The 22,914-nt window shown below is 42.9% G+C and overlaps 1 protein-coding gene across 2 annotated transcripts in view; it reads left to right on the forward strand.

Moving 5' to 3' along the window:
- Positions 1–21,930, forward strand: part of LOC138664562 (voltage-gated inwardly rectifying potassium channel KCNH6-like) — a 43,102-nt gene extending 21,172 nt beyond the window's left edge. For both annotated transcript variants that reach the window (XM_069751362.1, XM_069751361.1), the window contains 7 exons: positions 8,086–8,338; positions 8,793–8,986; positions 9,147–9,246; positions 12,273–12,566; positions 20,178–20,358; positions 20,459–20,657; positions 20,744–21,930. In XM_069751362.1, coding sequence (XP_069607463.1) covers positions 8,086–8,338; positions 8,793–8,986; positions 9,147–9,246; positions 12,273–12,566; positions 20,178–20,358; positions 20,459–20,657; positions 20,744–21,013 — 1,491 coding nt within the window. In that variant the 3' untranslated portion in view covers positions 21,014–21,930. The remainder of the gene's footprint in view (positions 1–8,085; positions 8,339–8,792; positions 8,987–9,146; positions 9,247–12,272; positions 12,567–20,177; positions 20,359–20,458; positions 20,658–20,743) is intronic.
- Positions 21,931–22,914: the final 984 nt, after the last annotated feature.

Raw genomic sequence — 22,914 nt, forward strand, 5'->3', positions numbered from 1 at the left:
GCGGCCATATTGCCGCCGGACTGCGGGCGTCGCTGATTGGTCGTGACAATGGTCGTGGGCGTTTTGCCACGACCAATCAGCGACTTGGATTCCATGATAGACAGAGGCCGTGACCAATGAATATCTGTGACAGAAAGACAGACAGACAGACGGAAGTGACCCTTAGACAATTATATAGTAGATTATATAGAGGGGTAACAACACTTGAGTGTATAAAATTTGCATCTGCTTACTATAATGGCTTCTGAATTAGCTTTTTATTGCAGTATATGAAGCAGAACACCCATCTTCACCCACAGACAATATTCTTCTTACTTACCATCCATCAAGCTGATGACACTGATCCTTCTTTCAAGATCAAAATATTTTTCCACCTAATGATTGGACAAGAAATGAATCCATAGCATTTAAAGTGTAACTCCAGTCAGAACATTGAGCATTATCTTCCACCCAGTGTATACTTACAGGGGTTCAGAAAGGTCAGATATGTACTGCTTTTTGCAAGGTGTTCCTTATACAGAGATATAGAGCTGTCAAAGCTGTGTCCTTACTGGGCTAAAGGTGCCCATAAGCGATTAATAGTTGCTGACTGACAGCTGTTTCTCTCAATCCCTTCTTCAAATGCATGCTCAGCTCAGCCAAGCATCCGAGTGTTCTGAATGTGGAGAGAGGAACCTCTGCTAAACACCTCTGGTCGCTGCTTATCTTCCCTGATAACTAATTGTTCAGGCACTTAAAGAGGACCTTTCACCAAATTATTCACGTTGACCCAGACACACAATCTAATAGTGGCTGCAGAATGGAATAAAACTTTTTTTAATTTTGCCTCTCCGTTGTGGAGATATTGGCCATCAAAAATATTTGGCATCTAATTGGTTAACTTTTGTTGCGCTCAAGTAGGTGTTATCAAATGTTTTTCATTGGGGGCGTGTACTTTTTCTCCCTGTATGATGCTGACCAATCATAAGCAGGCAGCTACACAGCAGAAAAAGAACACACCCTCAGCATGGCTTAGGTTTTTCAGTGTGTGAAATGTAATGATACAGCTCTGATCTCCTGGTCTAACCTCCTGCCTGTCCTGAGATGAGTCACACTTATGTCTGTTGTGCTCAAAGCAATCTCCTAACACTTTATAATCATACACAAGAAACCTAAGCTATAGTGGGACCATATTCTTTTTCTGCTGTGCTGCTTATAATTGGTCAGCATCACATAGGGAGAAGAAGTACTGTACAAGCCCTCTTGGACTTACCAAAAGTTAATTAATTAGGTGCCAAATATTTTGAAAGCTAATATTTCCGCAATGGAGAGACGACATAAAAAAAGTTGTATTTTTATGTAAAAAGGCACTGTTTTGTTAGCCATCGAATAGAATAGTACACCTGACACCCCTTGCAAACAGCAGCTTAGACCCAAGCAAATATGCCAGGTTGGAGAAAGATTATACACAATCGCAATCAGAGGTAGTAAGCACTAAAGGGTACACTGTGAATGAACATAATGGTGATGTATTCATAATTGACAAATAAGTCTTCTTGAAGGGAGTAACAATGGTGAGCATTTCTTCATGTAAGTATCACAGTCACGGGGTAAGTGCCCTCCAGGCCATTGAGGTTTTTGCAGTGAGAAATAATCTATTAGGAAAATTACTACAACCATTCACCAATAGGATCGGTTGGAGGTGACATCTCAGCATCCCGCAGTCATTGGGACTATCACCACATCTTCAGGAATCCTGTCTGTGTGTAGTACCTGTGTTAGACCATAGACCTGTGCTCCCATGTATACGTTGTCTCTCTGTCGTGTTTGTTGTTTCGTCTGCATGTCGATATTGTGTTTGGGGAATGTATATACATATATTAAGTGTATTACTGGATAACCTTAATGTGCTTTTTTTTGTACTAGAAAGGTGAGTGTCATTTTTATGTTTGTTGCAAAAGGGGATTGTGGTATGTGCAGGAAAGATGGGCATTAAAGTAAATGGTGTACAATTTTCTGACATGTCCTAAAATGTTATTTGGAAATAGTATCTTAGACCCCATCCAATCACTAGTGAAAGGGGACTGCAGCAGGGACCTGGGGCCTTCTGAGGACCATTCTCCTATCAGGTCAGCTTGGCAGCAATGTTGTACAGCCATTCCCTGGGGCTCACTCCCATTTAAATTTGAGCATAGCCAAAGAGACCCCAAGAGGCACAGTTCTTAGGCTACTTTCACACTAGCGTCGGAATCTCCCCGTCGCACTGCACAACGGAGGCAGCGGATGCATTTCTCCGGCGCATCCGCTGCCCCATTGTGAGGTGCGGGGAGGTGGGGACGGAGTTCCGGACGCGCATGCGCGGTCGGAAAAAGCAGTCCGTCAGGAGCAAAAAACGTTACATGTAGCGTTTTTTGCTCCCGACGGTCCGCCAAAGCACGACGCATCCGTCGCACGACGGATGCGACGTGTGGCAATCCGTCGCAATGCGTTGTCAATACAAGTCTATGGGGAAAAAACGCATACTGCAAGCACTTTTGCAGGATGCGTTTTTTCTGCAAAACGACGCATTGTGACGGATTGCAGTTAACGCTAGTGTGAAAGTAGCCTTAGAAGAATGCCACAGGCCACTTTGTTTAAAGGGGATCATTTTCTGATAAGTGGGGGTCTTTTCACTGGAACCCCAAGTTATCCCAACAACGGGGCTATGCAGCCATTCAGAATATGGCTGCAGGACCCCATTCTTGGGGTTTCAAAGCACCAATCTTGGTCTCCCACATGGTCACATGGGTCAGAACCCCAGCCTACAGCAAATTTAGAGAGTAAGGGATTCATTTTTTTTTTTTGGGGGGGGGAGGATAATACTTTAAGCAGTTGCTGAGATAGCTTCACACTAAGATGCCACTAATGCTATTTCCTGTTACATCCCGTTACATGTCAGAAGATAGGACATTTACTTTACATTTACCATTAAAACATGTCCTTAAAAACCTTCCCTAAATATGTTTTTTTATTTATTTACCCCTTGGTCAAGTTGTTAGAATCTGTTAAGGAGGACCTGTCACTTTCTATAAGTATGTACTTCGTCTTACCTGGTATAAATGCAGCTGTTCGCCGTAATCTGGTGCTATTTTCCATTTGTTCCTGCATCTCTGCGTTAAGGAGAACAGGCCTCCTCATCTTTTTGTGTAAATCTAGTTTTTTAGCGATGTGGGAGTAGTCATCAACTCTTCTGTATTTGAGTGTTCTTGAGGACAACATCCACTTGGCTAAAATAGACTAGATTTACGTATTAGGCCGGGATCACACATACGCGAGATACGGCCGAGTCTCGCAGATGAAATCCCTCCTCTGGCGCCGGAACTTGGGAGCGGAGCGTGCGGCTCCATGTGTTGCTGTGCGGCTGCACGCTCCGCTCCGGAGTGCCGGCGCCAGAGGAGGGATTTCACTTGCGAGACTCGGCCGTATCTCTCGTATGTGTGATCCCGGCCTTAGAAGGAAGGGGCCATATTTCAGGAAGAAAAGAAAATCAATGGCAGATTGGGGAGAACAGCAGCATTTAGACCAGGTGTAAAAAAAAACGACATAGTTTTGGTAAGTTACAGGTCCTCTTTTAGCTGGTTCTTCTATCTGTTTTGGGGAATGGATTAACGTACAGATTTCCCAAACGTACAGATAGTTTGTGCATCAATACAAGTGAGTCAAAGATTTGACATTGTGGAGTCTGGAAACGATGGTTGATAATAATCCATCATAAAAATCAACCTATTACAACCATGTAGAAGCTCTATCGGTTGTAGATCAGAGCTACACAGAACAGATATGACGACGAAACGGCAGAAGAGAATTCTTAACAACTTGACTATTTTGGTGATTATTAGATTTTGGTATATTAGAAGGGTGTGAGTGTGATAGGGATCCTGTGTGTGTGTGTGTTGTGATCTTGTCTTTACAGGATTCCTGTGTTCATTGAACCCATACAGTTTGCCTAGGATTATATTGGGATGGTGTTGGATGTTGTACTCTGCCAGGGCCTCATGGTTTCTCTTCCCTTTGAAAGGCTAATATTCATCCTGCGGCTGGATCTCAAGCAAAGATCATCTGCCAGGCAAGGGCATAAACTTTCCTTCCTGCTCCATGTCGGTCAGCTGGTAGCATGGAACTGTGGTGCATCTTACATGATGGCCCAGGAGTGGTGACTTATTGACAGGGGGATTGTACAGCGAGCATTAATGCAAGGTCATTCCACAGCTGCGGGCCGAGTGCCGTCCATGACATAACAAACACTGACACTGACTTCCATAATCATTTATAATACACATAGATCAGATTGCCAAAGATAACCCTCAATATGCAAGTACTATTTGCTGGAGAGAAGTTATTCCTACTTTTTTTTTGGATTAGCAGATTATAAAGTCATATAATGCTACAGATCAAAAATGTTAGAAAAGCTCATTTTGGAATTTCAACCCCATCGAAAATGTAGTAAATTCACAATGAATGTTAGGTTATTGATTAGCATTAAAAGCAAATGTGTAATGAAGAGATTACACATCAGTAATGAAGGATCATTAGACCAACAGATCAGAAAAGATCAATTGATCTTTCTATGCATTTTTCTATCATCTTTTTATACTAATATTTATCTCATACCTAATATCTCATATGTATTAGTAGATCTATCAGTCAGTACATAACTGAAGCATGTACTTCACTCAACTAGCCTTAAAGGGAATGTGTCATCAGAAAGTGATAATTCGAAAATGTAAAAAAGTTTTTGTTACAAGTATTTTTGAAAAATGTGGGTAATGTTTACATTTTTCATATCACGATCTGTATAAAAAAAATTAGAAATTTTGCAATTTTCACACTGTCCTCTGGAGTCATTCCAGACTCATACTTCTGGTTCTTTCAGGAAATCCAGAGGTACATTCCATTAGCAGCTGTAGACTGACTCAGGTCCTATCTTTTGTACTGAAGCATCTAATGACCATGTGCAAAGGCCAATGTGAAAGGAGAAGGAGCAGTGACTTTGCTTACTGTGATTGGTGGATCCTTCCTGTGCTATCAGCGGTTTATAGAGGGGTTACCTGTCATTTGTATGTCATGATAAGGAGACTTCTGAAAAGTCTTCTGTAAAGAACAGAAGTACGAGTTTGAAATGGCCAAAGTGGCCAGTTGGAAAATTGCAAGAATTTAGTATGTAAAAACATTACCAAAATGCTTTAAAAATACATTTAACACACAAAGAAAATAAATAAAATAAGCGGTTGTTTTCCAATGATAGCTTTCCCTTCAGTTATCTTGTCTGTGCACCATATAACAGGGCCACAACAGTGCCTGGAAACCTTTCTAACCACACTACACCTGAAACATTTTCAAGCAACGGTGTCTCTATTAAATTATCTACCATAATGCCCCCATACTGTACATTTGCCAACTACAATGCTTCCTTTACAGAGCAATGCCAGCCAAAATCCCCCAATAACATTACCAGACATATTGTCCCAAGTGCTGAACAAGCTCAAATGTCCCAAGACCAATGCCAGCCAGCCACAAAGCCCCCGAGTCCTTCATCAACTACAGATTTCCCAGAGTTTTGCTAACCACAACACTCCCAAATCCTGTGCCAACTACAGTTTTCCAGTACGCTGCCAGACACAACAAACCCAAAGCGTTTTCAACCATACATAGTGACCCTAGAACATTTGCAGTCTCAAAACTTAGAGGAACACCTACCTTAAAGACGCTCCTTTGCCACCAATTTTGTGCTCTGGCAGGAATTACTGGCCCTTATGATAGGAGAAAACCATGCCAATAATTTGTGGCATACCATTGTGTATACCCTGAATTTACAATCTATATACAGGATAATGGAGTATTATAATTATCTTTATATCATTATCTAGGAAAAAGTCCTACTTGGTTGTGGTGTAATGGTAGAAGACCCACATTACCACGTCATTGGCATTGATAGTGGACGGCAGCATTGGACTTGAGATCCTCCAATATCCGTATATTGATTATGATGCTGATGAGAGATGCAGACCAATGATTGAAGCTTACCATCTCAGTAATGTACAGTAGTTGGTCCTCATAATTGGTCTATGTATCAAACCAAGTTCAAGAATAAACTGGAATATAAGCTATCTCTCCTTACCCTATTTTAACGTCCCTATGTGTTCAGTAAGTAAGGGTTAACAAAACAGGATGAATTCACATTTGCTCAGACATCAGGTTTAATATCCTGCTGAAAAGTTGAGTCCGTCATCAATGCTTACAGGTCTGATCATCATCAGTCAGCTGCTATTAGAAATGAATGACCCATATGATGATGTGATAGTCAACAATATCGTAATTGACAAGGTAGTGGATTTTACATGAGCCCTGCAGTCTTATTAACATATACAGATGTTCCAAAACCTTAAACCCGATTTTCCATTTATCACTATTTTATCCTATTTTATACTATGGGCTCAGGGAGATTAAAAATACCAAAAACAGTGATACTAACCCTCCTCAAGTCCATCAAAGCCCCTGTCCCTGATATTTGTTGACAAGTTGCAGCAGTGATATCATGATAAAACCACACATTACCACTACAACCGATCACTGGGCTAAGTGGTTATGTCAGTGTAGATGACACATGTGGTGTCACCACAGCAGTCTGTCACCAAAGACTGGGGGCAGCAACGGAGAGACATCAATGGACCTTCGGAGAGTGAGTATTGCTATTTTTGGTATTTTTTACCTATCCAAGCCAGCAGAATTTAAAAATTCTGAACGGAAAACCACTTTAAGGGAAGGAACAGGAAAAGGAAGTATAAATATATAAGTGGTTGTAGACCATGGTTATTACAGCACTTTTTATAGCTCAGGTATGTGCTACGGTATAAGGGGACACTTTTCCGAAGAAATGGAACCCTGTTGAGGGTAAAATGCAGTTGTTTTTTCTTTTGTTTGTTTTTTTTACAGATCTAATTTGTCACCAAAAGACAAGGGTCCTTCATGTGCTAAGACAGATCTCACAGACTAATCCATTTCCTACCAGTCAATCCCCAGTTTTAATGCATAGACCCAGATGTTTGGTCGAGTCTCAGTTATGCATTTTCTTTCTTCAAATCCCCGTATACATCACCCCACTGATCAATATTCCACACCAAGCCCCATGTTCACTTCACATCTTTCCAATACATCTTCTCTGTACAATTATATTATATACAAATATATATATATATATATATATATATTTATGTAGATCGGGTTTCCTGTGTCCTATCTAATGTCCTTATTTTCCTTCCACATCTTTGCCACCCTTACTTCTCTACATATTATAACTATGAAACTTTCCCTTTTTCTAGTTGACTTCCATTTATCCAATCATCATCTCATTTCCTTTTAACTAACCATAACTGCCACCCAAATCCCCTCTTGATGTACATCATTCCATTAATTTGTAGCTAGAAAAGTCCCTTGATCTATAAGCTGATCACAAAGTATCCCCTCTGCTGGGAGCCACAGTGATCAGCTGTAATCTGTAAGGAAACCTGACATAAAATGTGTAATTTCCCTGCAGTGCCACCACAGGTGAAATTAAGAATTACACAGTGCCCATTCAAATCAATGGTTTGTGTAATGCAGGACAGGACAGGTCCACCAGAGCAAGAGACGCTCTTTGTAGCCACTCTCCACTCTGTCCAAGAGACGAGGATCCTGAACAGAGGACCCAACTCTATTAACTCGGAATCCCCTAATAGGGTATATGAAAATTATTTTCTAAACTATTCAACCCTTTTATTGTCTTTTCTTTAAATCTGTACGCATCCATTTCACATCCCATCTAGGCATATTACTACTTAATGCTGCCATTGACCCTTGTTATGTTGTATGTGTATATATGTTCACATCTTTTCAGTGAGCAATGGATTTCATCCAATGGTCAATATAAACTCACCAAACCCAAAACTAGTGTCTTCCTTTTTAAAAAACTCAATATCCAACCTCTTATTAAAAATCTACATGTAGTTTATTTCCTCTATTACCATTCCACATTTCTCAAGTTTTAATTCTACCTTTTCCTCTCTTTCCGTTTGTCTCTGTCCTATACAGGTGCTGAAAGGATTCCCGGAGTGCCTACAGGCGGACATATGTCTGCACCTCAATCGAACACTGCTTCAAAATTGTAAAGCCTTCAGGGGAGCCACCAAAGGATGCTTGAGGGCGCTGGCCATGAAGTTCAAGACTACACATGCCCCACCGGGGGACACCTTGGTTCACTATGGGGACGTGCTCACCACCCTCTACTTCATCTCTCGTGGGTCCATCGAGATTCTCAGGGATGACATTGTGGTGGCTATTTTAGGTAACAATATGCATCTTTAACAAAGTCGTATTTATTGGTGGCTATAGTGGTTTGTTTGTACAACTAGTAATCTAGCATTCAGCCTATGACAGATGTATTTTTAACAATCCATACAGGAAAGAAATATATCTTGGTACCGTGTTAGCCAGTGGCCCAATATTTATGGACGTAACTGTTTATCACCCATGGTAATTCTGCTTCATGTCACCTGGCTTATCCATGGTTTTTCTTTCCCCTCCTTTTTTTTTTTTTTTTTCCCTATACTATGTTGTGCATAAATATGTGATTCTTCAGAATTTGTTTTAGTCTTTGCCTGATGAAGAGACCTGTGTAGTCTCGAAAGCTTGCAATTTGTTACCATCTTTTCAGTTAGCCATTAAAAGGTATCAACCACTGAGGACTCTCAATTCTAAATATTTAACAATCCATAGACATTTATATTATCTACTTAAAGGAAAAAACGACATCTTTGGAGAGCCGATCAGTCTGTATGCCCGTCCTGGAAAGTCAAATGCAGACGTGAGAGCTCTGACGTATTGTGACCTTCACAAGATCCAAAGAGAAGACCTTCTAGAGGTGTTGGACATGTATCCAACATTCTCTGACTGCTTCTGGAGCAACCTGGAGATCACTTTCAACCTAAGAGATGTAAGGAGGTTTTCATGATGGGTTGAATATCGTAGAATGAAATCAAATAATAATATTGGTAAAATATTGGACATTATGTTCTAATTCTTGCTGTGGAAGAATTTTAGTTGTCATCATTGTGCTGTCCATAACCTGCTTTTTAATTCTCCAACCACATCAGGCCGACAGTATTCCTCGCTCCCCTGGGAGTGAAGAGTTTAACTGCAGTTACCGCAAGCCACGTAGATGCAAACAAATAGGACGCCGCCGGAAGAAACACGGTAAATGATTGTAGATCCCTAGCCAACAATTAGTAGAGTCATGAGAAAAATTAAGTACACCCTCTTTGAAATCTATGATTTTACATGCCACAACATTATTAAAAAAAAATCTGGTGTTTAAAAGGTCTTAAATGGACAGTTCAAACCAAATACAGATGCTCGATGCATCATGGAGGGGTCAAACATTTAGCTACACCTTTCCACATGCTTGATTTCCAGCTATCTCCAACCCCTTTCTCATCTTAAAATGACTGCTCTGGATTAATAGAGCTAGAGGAGGGCAGAGATAGATGGAACGTGGGAAGCTGCACTTAAATGCTTGGCTAAACCATGAAGCACCAAGCGCCTGTACTTGGTTTGAACAGTCATTCTGTGCTTACAGTTACTTTAAGTGCTCATTCCCATCTATTTTTTTCCCTCTATTTCACCCCCTTCCTCTTCTTCGACTGACAGCTCTGACTTTATCGAGGCAGAGAAAAGCGGAAACAGATGGAAAAAAATAGGTGGTATAACACAGTCAGGTAGGACAGAGTTAAGCTCTAGCTCTGCAGGATTTAATTAGATGCACCTGCCTATGTTTTTACTAGAACCATGGCCTATGTTCACTAGGTGTATTAGTCTGCTAGATGGAGCTGAGTTGAGTGTGCTGGAGATAGAGAGTGTCCAGTCAAAATGTGAGCAGTAGCTGAGAGAGAGATGTCTTTGTCTAAATGGAGATTACATGGGTCAGCTGGGAAAGCTGAGCAGTCAGTGTGTGGGCGCTCCAGAGGACCTGTTCAATGTGAAGTGTTCCCGAAGTTGAAGACTTCTGGAAGCTGCTGGAGCTCAGGCTTAAGGGGATACCGATACTTTAGGGATCAGGCCTATTCTCTGTATGAAGTTTATTCTGGGAGAAAGTACTGTAAGCTGTTCATGTGAGACTGCACTGACATATATGTGCCCTGCTGAATGAACTGTTTATTTGCTGTGATACCTTTGTGCTCAGAAAAGGCTGTTTTTTGGTTTTGAATCCCTTAGAGTTTCATGAAAGCAATAAAACTGAACTTGTTTGGACCAAACTGCATTGCCTAATTCAACGCTACCTGATGTCCACCTGAGAAAGTGGATCTCTACAGTGGGAATCTGTCGGGTCATTTTTGTGTATCATACTAATAGTATCCTGAAATAGGGCTTCAGCAGCCCTTTCAGAATATGTAACTTTTATTCCTGTATGTTGCCCAGTTTTCTTACCGTGGCTAGTCAACTATATGTAAATCCAAAATTAAAATTCACCTGCCCATAATCCCGCCCACCCCTCTGTGCTGACGTCAGTAATTGGGTGCAGTCAGATTGCCGTTTACTTAGGCGAGGATCGCATCGCAATCCTCGGACTGGCCATCTGCTCTCCTGATTTGAGTGTGACGGCAGCATCGAATTACATGCTGACAAGGTACCGCAATAAACAATTCATATTCTGAAAGGGCTGCCCAAGCCCTATTTTAGGATACTATTCATTTGGTACTCAAAAATCACTGACAGATTTAAAAGTCTTAATACTAAAAGGTCATTTTAAGGGTGACAGGGAAAGAAAAATTTGGGAATTCAAATTGATGAAGATGTTCAATTCTTTAACATTAGGACTCAATTTAACACCTGGATTTATGAGTCACTACATGGATACAATTCACACCTCCACCAGACAGACTCCAGATAACTAAGAACATTATTCCCACTGCCTCTCCATTTGTAAGAGAATGCCTAATTTGATTTCCTTGGCTTATCACACCTCCCCCCCCCCTGACCAATGTCCTACTATAGTATCATTTAAATGTTTTGCTCTTTTCTTATTAATCTATGTGTAACCTGCCTGAAGAAGGAGCCTTTGTGCTCTGAAAGCTTGCAAACATATTATTTTCTGGTTAGCCAGTAAAGGTATCACTCCTAGAATACTTTTGTCATCATTTGGCAGAAAAGTATTCACATTCACCTTTATATGAAACAGCGTTTCTGCTAGCAGTGCAGGGGTTAATCTGTTCAGTTTAGAGCTCCTGGAGCTTTCCTGCTTTGATGGTCTCAGCTGTTCAGTGTTGGCCACTCCCTCCTGTTATATTAACTGCCTCTGACATGCAGGGACTGCCAATGTTAAATACTGCCTGGTTCTGGAGTTGGAGGTGTTGGTTGTTCGGAGTGGTTTGGAGTGTTGTTCTAAAGACTGTTGCTTGGTGAATTGTCTGTGTGTATATTCTCTTCCTCTCCTATTTAGTTTTTCCTCCCTTTCTTGCTGGTGTTCCACTCTTTTGTGAGTGCATATTTGTATGATTGGTATTCTCATTTATCCCTGTTTGTCTTCCCATGTTAGTCTGATTTGTGTATATGCATACACTGCTACTCCCACTTCCCTTGGTGGAGGAGGGGACAGATAAGGACTGATTTAGGAGCTGAACATCATGATTCAGTGCTGGTCGGATATCTTGGTAGTGAAGCCACCGCAAATCTCCTTACTCTGTGTTTTTGGTGGTCTGGGGTACACAAGGATGTTAGAGAGTATGCAGCTGCCTGCAGTGTTTCTGCACTTTCAAAAACCCCTAATACTCATTTGTCTGGGTCTCACCAACCATTGGCGACTCCGAGCAGACCTTAAGCTCATTTATGGATAGATTTCATTGCTGATCTACCTGTGTCTGCAGGTAATACAGTAATTTTGGTGGTGGTGGAGAGATTCAGCAAGATGTCTCATTGCGCTACCTGCGTTACTCAACACCAAGACCATCAATCAAATATTCGCCAAAGAGATCGTAAAATTACACGTGTAATGATGCCGTGTAATTTATCATGTATTATTCATCTGATGTTGTATATATCTAATTTTAAGACCTTTTAAAGACCAGATTTTTTTTATTATGTCTTGAAAAGTAAAACTATAGAATTCAAAGAGAGTGTACTTAGTTTTTTTATGACTGTACTTGTGAATGTCTTGGACTGTACTTGTGAATGTCTTGTATACAATTTGTACTTATTGTGCTAAGAAAATATTAATTTTCGCCTAGTGGATGGCATAGAAGATGTAAATTCAGATGCCGAACAATATCACACATACTCGGAACTGACCAATCTCCAGCGGCCGCTGAGTAGAGAGCAGTGGGATGAAATGGCGAGCAGCACCACTCCGTGCTCCCAGACCAGTGATGATGAAACCAAACCGCTAAACTCAGGACGTATGGACAGATTACCACCTGCGGACAAGCAAGAGTTTATCCCAGCTGTAGTGAATTTGGTGACAGCCAACATTAGCAGCCGTGAGGGAGGCAGGAAGATGTTTGAGACAGTGGAGACTTATTCAGGTGACTAATATTTGAGACAACTAAATAGTCAGGCTATATTATCAAAGACTCATAGTTTCCACTTGATATGGAGGAGGTCCTATTACCGTACTTGGCTATTCCTGCCAGTCCCATAGACTGTAAATAGTCACAGGACTCTTGGGGTTCTTATGATTACTGAGGGCCCCAGCAGTGGGACCACCAATAATCACACACTTATAACTTGGGAGACTCATCAACTAAGTGTTAATTCTGAAAAAACCCTTTAAGCACACCAACAATGGAAATTGTCATAGTTCAGACCTCATGTCTATTTTTGACTCCGCTTCATTTAGATTACACTAAATTAAGCATTACTGCAAAATATTTCTTACATGCTATTTGTTGTGAATTCTGTGGCTGAATTCACTTCTGTGGTCACAAGTGGTATTGCAGTCTCTGGGCTTCCTCCCTCAGGTGTTTTGGTGAGCTCGTTGGCTGCCTTGCTATTTAGCTCCACCTGAGTCTGTCTTCCTTGCTCCTTGTCAATGTTCCAGTGTTGGATCTGAGCTACTGCATCTTTCCTTGGCCTGCTGCTCTGCTAGATAAGTGCTTCTAGTTTGTTTTCTGTTTTTTCTGTCCAGCTTGCTATTAACTTTTGCTGGAAGCTCTGAGAAGCAAAGGGGTGCACCGCCGTGCTGTTAGTTCGGCACGGTGGGTCTTTTGCCCCTTTGCGTGGTTTTCATTTTAGGGTTTTTTGTAGACTGCATAGTTCTCTTTGCTATCCTCGCTCTGTCTAGAATATCGGGCCTCACTTTGCTGAATCTATTTCATTCCTACGTTTGTCTTTTCATCTTGCTAACAGTCATTATATGTGGGGGGCTGCCTATTCCTTTGGGGTATTTCTCTGAGGTAAGTCAGGCTTGTATTTCTATCTTCAGGCTAGTCAGCTCCTCAGGCAGTGCCGAGTTGCATAGGTAGTGATAGGCGCAATCCACTGCTGCTTATAGTTGTGTGAGGATAGATCAGGTACTGCAGTCTACAGAGATTCCACGTCTCAGAGCTCGTCCTATTGTTTTTGGTTATTGCCAGATCTCTGTATGTGCGCTGATTACTGCACGCTGTGTTGCCTGATTGCAGGCCATAACAGTACAAGGAGCCACACCAATGATTCCCAATAGAGGGAAAAAAGAAATCCTGACAGCATTTTTTTTTCTTAGCTCTGTCTTCAGTCTTTTTTTTCCCCTATACATTAGAGTGCTTCAGGACACAGCTGTGGACATGGATATTCAGGCTCTGTGCTCCTCAATGGATAATCTCGTTGTAAATGTACAAAAGATTCAAGATACTATTGATCCGAAATCGATGCTAGAACCAAGAATTCCGATTCCTGATTTGTTTTTTGGTGACAGAACTAAATTCCTGAGCTTCAGAAATAATTGTAAGCTATTTTTGGCCTTGAAACCTCATTCTTCTGGTAATCCTATTCAACAGGTTTTGATTATTATTTCTTTTTTGCGCGGCGACCCACAGGACTGGGCGTTTTCTCTTGCACCAGGAGATTCTGCATTGAGTAATGTTGATGCATTTTTCCAGGCGCTGGGATTGCTTTACGATGAGCCTAATTCAGTGGATCAGGCTGAGAAAAATCTGCTGGCTTTATGCCAGGGTCAGGATGATGTAGAAGTATATTGTCAGAAATTTAGGAAGTGGTCAGTACTCACTCTGTGGAATGAATCTGCACTAGCGGCTTTGTTCAGAAAGGGTCTCTCTGAAGCTCTTAAGGATGTAATGGTGGGATGTCCTATGCCTGCTGGTTTGAATGAGTCTATGTCCTTGGCCATTCAGATCGGTCGTCGCTTGCGCGAGCGTAAATCTGTGCACCATTTGGCGGTATTGTCTGAGAGTAAACCTGAGCCTATGCAGTGCGACAGGACTATGACTAAAGTAGAACGGCAAGAACACAGACGTCTGAACAGACTGTGTTTCTATTGTGGTGATTCTACTCATGCTATTTCTAATTGTCCTAAACGCACTAGGCGGTTCGATAGCTCTGCCGTTATTGGTACTGTACAGTCCAAATTCCTTTTGTCCATTACCTTAATGTGCTCTTTGTCATCGTATTCTGTCATGGCGTTTGTGGATTCAGGCGCTGCCCTGAATCTGATGGATTTGGATTATGCTAAACGTTGTGGATTTTTCTTGGAGCCTTTGCGGTGTCCTATTCCGTTGAGAGGAATTGATGCTACACCTTTGGCCAAGAATAAGCCTCAGTACTGGGCCCAGCTGACCATGTGCATTGCTCCTGCACATCAGGAAGTTATTCGCTTTCTGGTACTGCATAATTTGCATGATGTGGTCGTGTTGGGGTTGCCATGGCTACAAACCCATAATCCAGTATTGGATTGGAACTCTATGTCGGTAACCAGCTGGGGTTGTCAGGGAGTACATGGTGATGTTCCATTTTTGTCTATTTCGTCATCCATTCCTTCTGACATCCCAGAGTTCTTGTCGGACTTTCAGGATGTATTTGAAGAGTCCAAGTCTGATGCCCTACCTCCGCATAGGAATTGTGATTGTGCTATCGATTTGATTCCTGGTAGTAAATTCCCTAAGGGTCGTTTATTTAATTTGTCCGTACCTGAACACACCGCTATGCGCAGTTATGTGAAGGAGTCCCTGGAGAAGGGACATATTCGCCCATCGTCGTCACCATTGGGAGCAGGGTTCTTTTTTGTAGCCAAGAAGGATGGTTCGCTAAGACCGTGTATTGATTACCGCCTTCTTAATAAGATCACTGTTAAGTTTCAGTATCCCTTGCCATTGATTTCTGACTTGTTTGCTCGGATTAAGGGGGCTAGTTGGTTTACTAAGATTGATCTTCGTGGTGCGTATAATCTGGTGAGAATCAGGCAGGGAGATGAATGGAAAACGGCATTTAATACGCCCGAGGGTCATTTTGAGTATCTGGTGATGCCGTTCGGACTTGCCAATGCTCCATCTGTTTTTCAGTCTTTTATGCATGACATTTTCCGTGAGTATCTGGATAAATTCTTGATTGTTTACTTGGATGACATTTTGATCTTCTCAGATGATTGGGAGTCTCATGTGAAGCAAGTCAGAATGGTTTTCCAGGTACTGCGTGCTAATTCCTTGTTCGTGAAGGGATCAAAGTGTCTCTTCGGTGTGCAGAAAGTTTCATTTTTGGGGTTCATCTTTTCCCCTTCTACTATCGAGATGGATCCGGTTAAGGTTCAGGCCATCCAGGATTGGACTCAGCCGACATCTCTAAAAAGTCTGCAGAAATTCCTGGGCTTTGCTAATTTTTATCGTCGCTTCATCTGTAATTTTTCTAGCATTGCCAGACCATTGACCGATTTGACCAAGAAGGGTGCTGATTTGGTTAATTGGTCTTCTGCTGCCGTGGAAGCTTTTCAGGAGTTGAAGCGTCGTTTTTGCTGTGCCCCTGTGTTGTGTCAACCTGATGTTTCTCTTCCGTTCCAGGTCGAGGTTGATGCTTCTGAGATTGGTGCAGGGGCGGTTTTGTTACAGAGAGGTTCTGGTTGCTCAGTGTTCAAACCATGTGCTTTCTTTTCCAGGAAATTTTCTGCTGCTGAGCGTAATTATGATGTGGGCAACCGAGAGTTGCTGGCCATGAAGTGGGCATTCGAGGAGTGGCGTCATTGGCTTGAGGGTGCTAAGCATCGCGTGGTGGTTTTGACTGATCATAAGAACCTTACTTATCTTGAGTCTGCCAAGCGCTTGAATCCTAGACAGGCCCGTTGGTCGTTATTTTTTGCTCGTTTTGATTTTGTGATTTCATACCTTCCGGGCTCTAAAAATGTGAAGGCGGATGCTCTGTCTAGGAGTTTTGTGCCCGACTCTCCGGGGTTATCTGAGCCGGCGAGTATCCTCAAGGAAGGAGTCATTGTGTCTGCCATCTCCCCTGATTTGCGGAGAGTGTTGCAGAAATTTCAGGCTAATAAACCTGATCGTTGTCCGGCCGAGAAACTGTTCGTCCCTGATAGGTGGACTAGTAAAGTTATCTCTGAACTTCATTGTTCGGTGCTGGCCGGTCATCCAGGAATCTTTGGTACCAGGGAGTTGGTTGCTAGATCCTTCTGGTGGCCATCTCTGTCACGGGATGTGCGTGCTTTTGTGCAGTCCTGTGGAATTTGTGCTAGGGCTAAGCCCTGCTGTTCACGTGCCAGTGGGTTGCTTTTGCCCTTGCCGGTCCCGAAGAGGCCTTGGACACATATTTCGATGGATTTCATTTCTGACCTTCCCGTTTCTCAAAAAATGTCGGTCATTTGGGTGGTCTGTGATCGCTTTTCTAAAATGGTCCATCTGGTGCCTTTGGTTAAATTGCCTTCCTCCTCTGATTTGGTGCCTTTGTTCTTCCAGCATGTGGTTCGTTTACATGGCATTCCTGAGAATATTGTTTCTGACAGAGGTTCCCAGTTTGTCTCGAGGTTCTGGCGAGCCTTTTGTGGTAGGATGGGCATTGACCTATCTTTCTCCTCGGCCTTCCATCCTCAGACTAATGGCCAGACCGAACGAACCAATCAGACCTTGGAAACATATCTGAGATGTTTTGTTTCCGCTGACCAGGATGATTGGGTGTCATTTTTGCCGTTGGCTGAGTTCGCCCTTAATAATCGGGCCAGCTCGGCTACCTTGGTCTCTCCATTTTTCTGCAATTCTGGGTTCCATCCTCGTTTCTCTTCAGGACAGGTTGAGTCTTCGGACTGTCCTGGTGTGGATTCTGTGGTGGACAGGTTGCAGCAGATCTGGACTCAGGTAGTGGACAATTTGACCTTGTCCCAGGAGAAGGCTCAGCTTTTCGCTAATCGCAGACGCCGTGTGGGACCCCGACTTCGTGTTGGGGATCTGGTTTGGTTATCTTCTCGTCATATTCCTATGAAGGTTTCCTCTCCTAAATTTAAACCTCGTTTTATTGGTCCATATAGGATTTCTGAGATTCTCAATCCGGTGTCTTTTCGTCTGATCCTCCCAGACTCCTTTTCCATACATAATGTATTCCATAGGTCGTTGTTGAGGAGATACGTGGCACCTATGGTTCCATCTGTGGAGCCTCCTGCCCCTGTTTTGGTGGAGGGGGAATTGGAGTATATTGTGGAGAAGATTTTGGATTCTCGTGTCTCTAGACGGAAACTCCAGTATCTGGTCAAATGGAAGGGTTATGCTCAGGAAGATAATTCCTGGGTTTTTGCCTCTGATGTCCATGCCCCAGATCTTGTTCGTGCCTTTCATGTGGCTCATCCTGGTCGGCCTGGGGGTTCTGGTGAGGGTTCGGTGACCCCTCCTCAAGGGGGGGGTACTGTTGTGAATTCTGTGGCTGAATTCACTTCTGTGGTCACAAGTGGTATTGCAGTCTCTGGGCTTCCTCCCTCAGGTGTTTTGGTGAGCTCGTTGGCTGCCTTGCTATTTAGCTCCACCTGAGTCTGTCTTCCTTGCTCCTTGTCAATGTTCCAGTGTTGGATCTGAGCTACTGCATCTTTCCTTGGCCTGCTGCTCTGCTAGATAAGTGCTTCTAGTTTGTTTTCTGTTTTTTCTGTCCAGCTTGCTATTAACTTTTGCTGGAAGCTCTGAGAAGCAAAGGGGTGCACCGCCGTGCTGTTAGTTCGGCACGGTGGGTCTTTTGCCCCTTTGCGTGGTTTTCGTTTTAGGGTTTTTTGTAGACTGCATAGTTCTCTTTGCTATCCTCGCTCTGTCTAGAATATCGGGCCTCACTTTGCTGAATCTATTTCATTCCTACGTTTGTCTTTTCATCTTGCTAACAGTCATTATATGTGGGGGGCTGCCTATTCCTTTGGGGTATTTCTCTGAGGTAAGTCAGGCTTGTATTTCTATCTTCAGGCTAGTCAGCTCCTCAGGCAGTGCCGAGTTGCATAGGTAGTGATAGGCGCAATCCACTGCTGCTTATAGTTGTGTGAGGATAGATCAGGTACTGCAGTCTACAGAGATTCCACGTCTCAGAGCTCGTCCTATTGTTTTTGGTTATTGCCAGATCTCTGTATGTGCGCTGATTACTGCACGCTGTGTTGCCTGATTGCCAGCCATAACAGCTATTGTTCTTCCAAAGTGCTGGCAGTAACTTTAAGATATTAGGGGATGCAATTGAATATCGGACCCTATTCCATAAGAGCGTCCAACAGCTTTTCTGCTACATAAAATAACTATTCTCATTAATTGCATGCTAAAGTTGGGGAGTCTTGCTGCATAGATTGCATTAAGATATTCATGTTAATCACTTGAACAGTTAAAGGTACCTTCACACTAAACGATATCGCTAGCGATTCGTGACGTTGCAGCGTCCTCGCTAGCGATATCGTTTAGTTTGACACGCAGCAGCGATCAGAATCCTGCTGTGATGTCGTTGGTCGGGGCTAGAGGGCCAGACCTTTCTTTGGTCGCTGGCTCTCCTGCTGACATCGCTGAATCGGCGTGTGTGACGCCGATCCAGCGATGTCTTCGCTGGTAACCAGGGTAAACATCGGGTTACTAAGCGCAGGGCCGCGCTTAGTAACCCAATGTTTACCCTGGTTACCATCCTAAAAGTAAAAAAAACAAACGCTACATACTTACCTACCGCTGTCTGTCCCCGGCGCTCAGCTTCTCTGCACTCCTCCTGTACTGGCTGTGAGCACAGCGGCCGGAAAGCAGAGCGGTGACGTCACCGCTCTGCTGCCCGGCGCTCACAGCCAGAGCAGAGAAGCAAAGCGCCGGGGACAGACAGCGGTAGGTAAGTATGTAGCATTTGTTTTTTTACTTTTAGGATGGTAACCAGGGTAAACATCGGGTTACTAAGCGCGGCCCTGCGCTTAGTAACCCGATGTTTACCCTGGTTACCGGCATCGTTGGTCGCTGGAGAGCGGTCTGTTTGACAGCTCTCCAGCGACCAAACAGCGACGCTGCAGCGATCCGGATCGTTGTCTGGATCGCTGCAGCGTCGTTTAGTGTGAAGGTACCTTAAGCCTCCCCGTACACTTTTGGCAGCTGTTGAACAAACGATGGTTTGCCCGCCGAATACTACATCTCATCTAACTCTCCCATATATAGGAGTGCTAGCTTTACCAAGCATTCCTGTGTTCTCTGTGATAGAGACATCTCTGATAGCGGCATACCCTAGAGAAAAAACAAGGATTGGTAGTTCAAAATCGGACATGTCTGATCCTTTACTACACTGTCAATAATCTGTCGGGATAAGTCGAAGACTGTTGGCCAAACCAGTCGATATTGGCAGCTTTGGTTCACTTTGGTGTAACGTGTACTGGGGTCTTTATTGTGTTAGCAGTGTTCGATAAAGAGAGGGTTTCCTGCCATTTTTCTTTGTCTGATGGTACTGTAAAGGAATACTTTGTAAAAATGCAATAACACAGTATATTTTTTGGTGGATGTCTGTGTACGGAATAACAGAGGTATACCGACGTATGCTAGCCAATAGTCAAGAGAGTCCAATTGGCCCGTTGGATGATGTGGGGCTTAGGTATCTCTTACATATACGCCAGAAGCTTTTGCATGTGAACACTGCAAATGTTTGTAAGAGTAACTGAAGTGTCACGTAAGTTTATCGTTCTTTTATTTCTTACCGTATTCATTTATCTAATTGTATTCACATTCTCCTATCAGCTTCTCCCATTGAGGTTCCCAACTTGTTCAACTTCTGGGGAGACAGACGGTCAACTGCTTGTCCGGATGCCCCACAACACTTTTCTATGGTGCATAATTCTCTGGATCCCCCACTCAGTCCTGATGACCGACCAGGAGAGGTGGAGTCACGCCTGGAACTCCTCCAGGCTCAGCTAGACAGGTATGGGCTATCCACTAGAACGTACATTACGTTTCCTTTACCTCTCATGTTAGTTTTAAGTCTGTGATACTGTATTAAAATTGAACTTGTTTTCTTCTAGGTTGGAGTCTAGGATGTCTGCAGATATCAATATAATCCTGCAGTTACTGCAGAGACAACTCTCTCAGATCCCTCCTGCATACAGCCCCATCTCTCCCAGCTCCCAAACTCTAGGACTCTATCACTCAGCATCCAAGAGCCTGGAGCCAATACAGAGCAGCCCCTCGCTTCCAACGGACTCCCCCATCTCGCCTCTTCAGGTTAGAGAACGTCTGGGTTCATGCAGCATGGACAGGTATTAATATAATTTATATATTAACACTTTTCTTTTCCCCTTTCCTTTCAGAGTCCAGGGCTGACTGACTACAATGATTTAGAACCGCTTAACCTTAAGCCCAATGTTCTCCATCTCAATCCTAGTCCCCAAGAACCTGTTGGTGTAATACCAAGACCTGGATATCCTCAGACCCACCTTATCCCACCTTCAGAGACCCCTTCCCAGGCAATCTTGGGGAGCTTACGCTTTCCATCTCTCCCTGACCATCTGGAGTGCCCTTCTCCACCGGACCTGGAATTTCAAAGACACTTTTCAGACCCAATTCTCCCAGGAAGTTAGAGCCAAGGAGAAGAAGAAGATTACTTGTCTTTATTGCACGGTTGAGGAGGGGAGAAAGATGTTTTTAGATTGAGCTCCCCCTCCTTTTTATGCATAGATTAGATTTATTGTGGGTCATTTCTACTGGGAGAAGTAAGAAGGAAATGTACTTCCAAGAAGTCAGGTGGCACAAACGCTCCACCTCTTTTACTACGAAATGGGTCTCTATTTCTTCACATCTCATAATTATTAATACTATTTGCTAGTAAGAATTTTATCTACAGGCAAAGACTACGCTGTGGAGAGTGACACCTGCAGAGACTCTCAGCAAACCTGCGTGATGTCTACAGATGAGAGCGTTGACACAGCAATGATGGAGAAGACACAAAGCTGAAGAAATCATTAGATCTTCCATCCTGGATCATACCTAGTGCATGCAATCTTATAATGACCATGATTTGCGTGGAAGGTGAATTTTAGGAAGGCGATTACAACGGTCAGCGCCTCGACGAGAGAGTTATGCTAGTAATGCAATGAGGCAATGTATTCCTATAATAGCTTCACAGACTTACATATTTAATATCGTCATATAGAGCAACAGTTCTGACTTAGCATCATAATATATTGATCCCTGTCCTGGAATATATTACTGCACATCATTCATTCGAGACATAATATGTACACTGCAAAATGTGGTAGGACCTCGGCTGGGCAGTTCACTTATCCCTCATTCACTTTTACCATGGTTCTCTCATCCTGTTTTTGTAATCTTGTCATTCTTACGTCCAACTTCTGTGACTCAATTTTGCACATAATAATTATATATTTGAAAAAAAAGCCATAAAATTAGTACACAATGCTGTTATAAGGCTGTTCAGTTCCCATCCTCTTAGTGGAAGTAGAGAAGAAAATACAAAATATCTTATAAAATGTTCTGTAAAGAATTTCACGGGTCAAGTCTTCCGTCTCTGACTTTGAGCTTGTCATGATTCCCACCCATAGTTGGGGAGGTGCAGGGACTCATGAATTCAAGAGGGTGTTCTTTGGGGTAAAATGATGATTAATAATTAGTGGGTGGGTAATATTGTCTGCACTGACCAGATTTCTCTAAAATTCCTATATAGAACTTAGTGAGTTGTATTTCTAGCAAACTTCCATCTATTCAGAATAGTATTTTGTGATTTAAATACCTCAAGGTTCACAGCTGATGTTACTTCAGGCGTTTTCCACAGCGTAAAGTGTTGTCTGGAGAAAAAAAAAATCAATTATCCACAGGATTGGCGATAACTTATTGATCAGTGGTGGTCCAACCGCTGAATCCTACATTGATCGGCAGAACATGGAACTTTTATCCCCGTTAGACTAGAGCGGCAGTACGGATGTCTGGCTGCCACTCCATTAATTCCCTATGGGGTTGACGAGCAGTGTGCTTGGCGTTTTTCAGCAGCCCCATAGGTATTGAATAAGTGATGACTTGTTTTAACTTGACCATTGAAAAATAAATATACTTGAAAAGCTGCGTGGGGTCCGAGAGAGACTAGTCAGAAAGGTGGGTCACCGGAGGCTTCTCTTCGCCTGCTCCCTTGAGTAATGAGTCTCTCCCATTATGCGTGTATAGGAATCTAAGGGGTAAGGTTTCTCCTTGTGGAGAGTGACAAGCCAGGTCTGGCATGACAGTCTTAGCCAATCACTTAGCCAAATCAGATCTCATACTTTGCACTGACGAGCGGCAATACTCCGAAACAACGTTTCTGCAAAAATTTGAATTCTGGTTTAGCTTTTATCTTATGGCTCATTAAAGGGTCGATAGTGACTTGTAGGATTGCTATTTCCGATATGTGGAGCCCAGGTTCAAGTCCTCTTCCTCTCTGAAGAGGCAATTTGCATGTACAGTGAGAGACCCGTCAGCCATTGGTAGCGGG

Source organism: Ranitomeya imitator, chromosome 2 (genome assembly GCF_032444005.1).
Source record: "Ranitomeya imitator isolate aRanImi1 chromosome 2, aRanImi1.pri, whole genome shotgun sequence".
In the NCBI taxonomy this organism is placed as follows: Eukaryota; Metazoa; Chordata; class Amphibia; order Anura; family Dendrobatidae; genus Ranitomeya; species Ranitomeya imitator.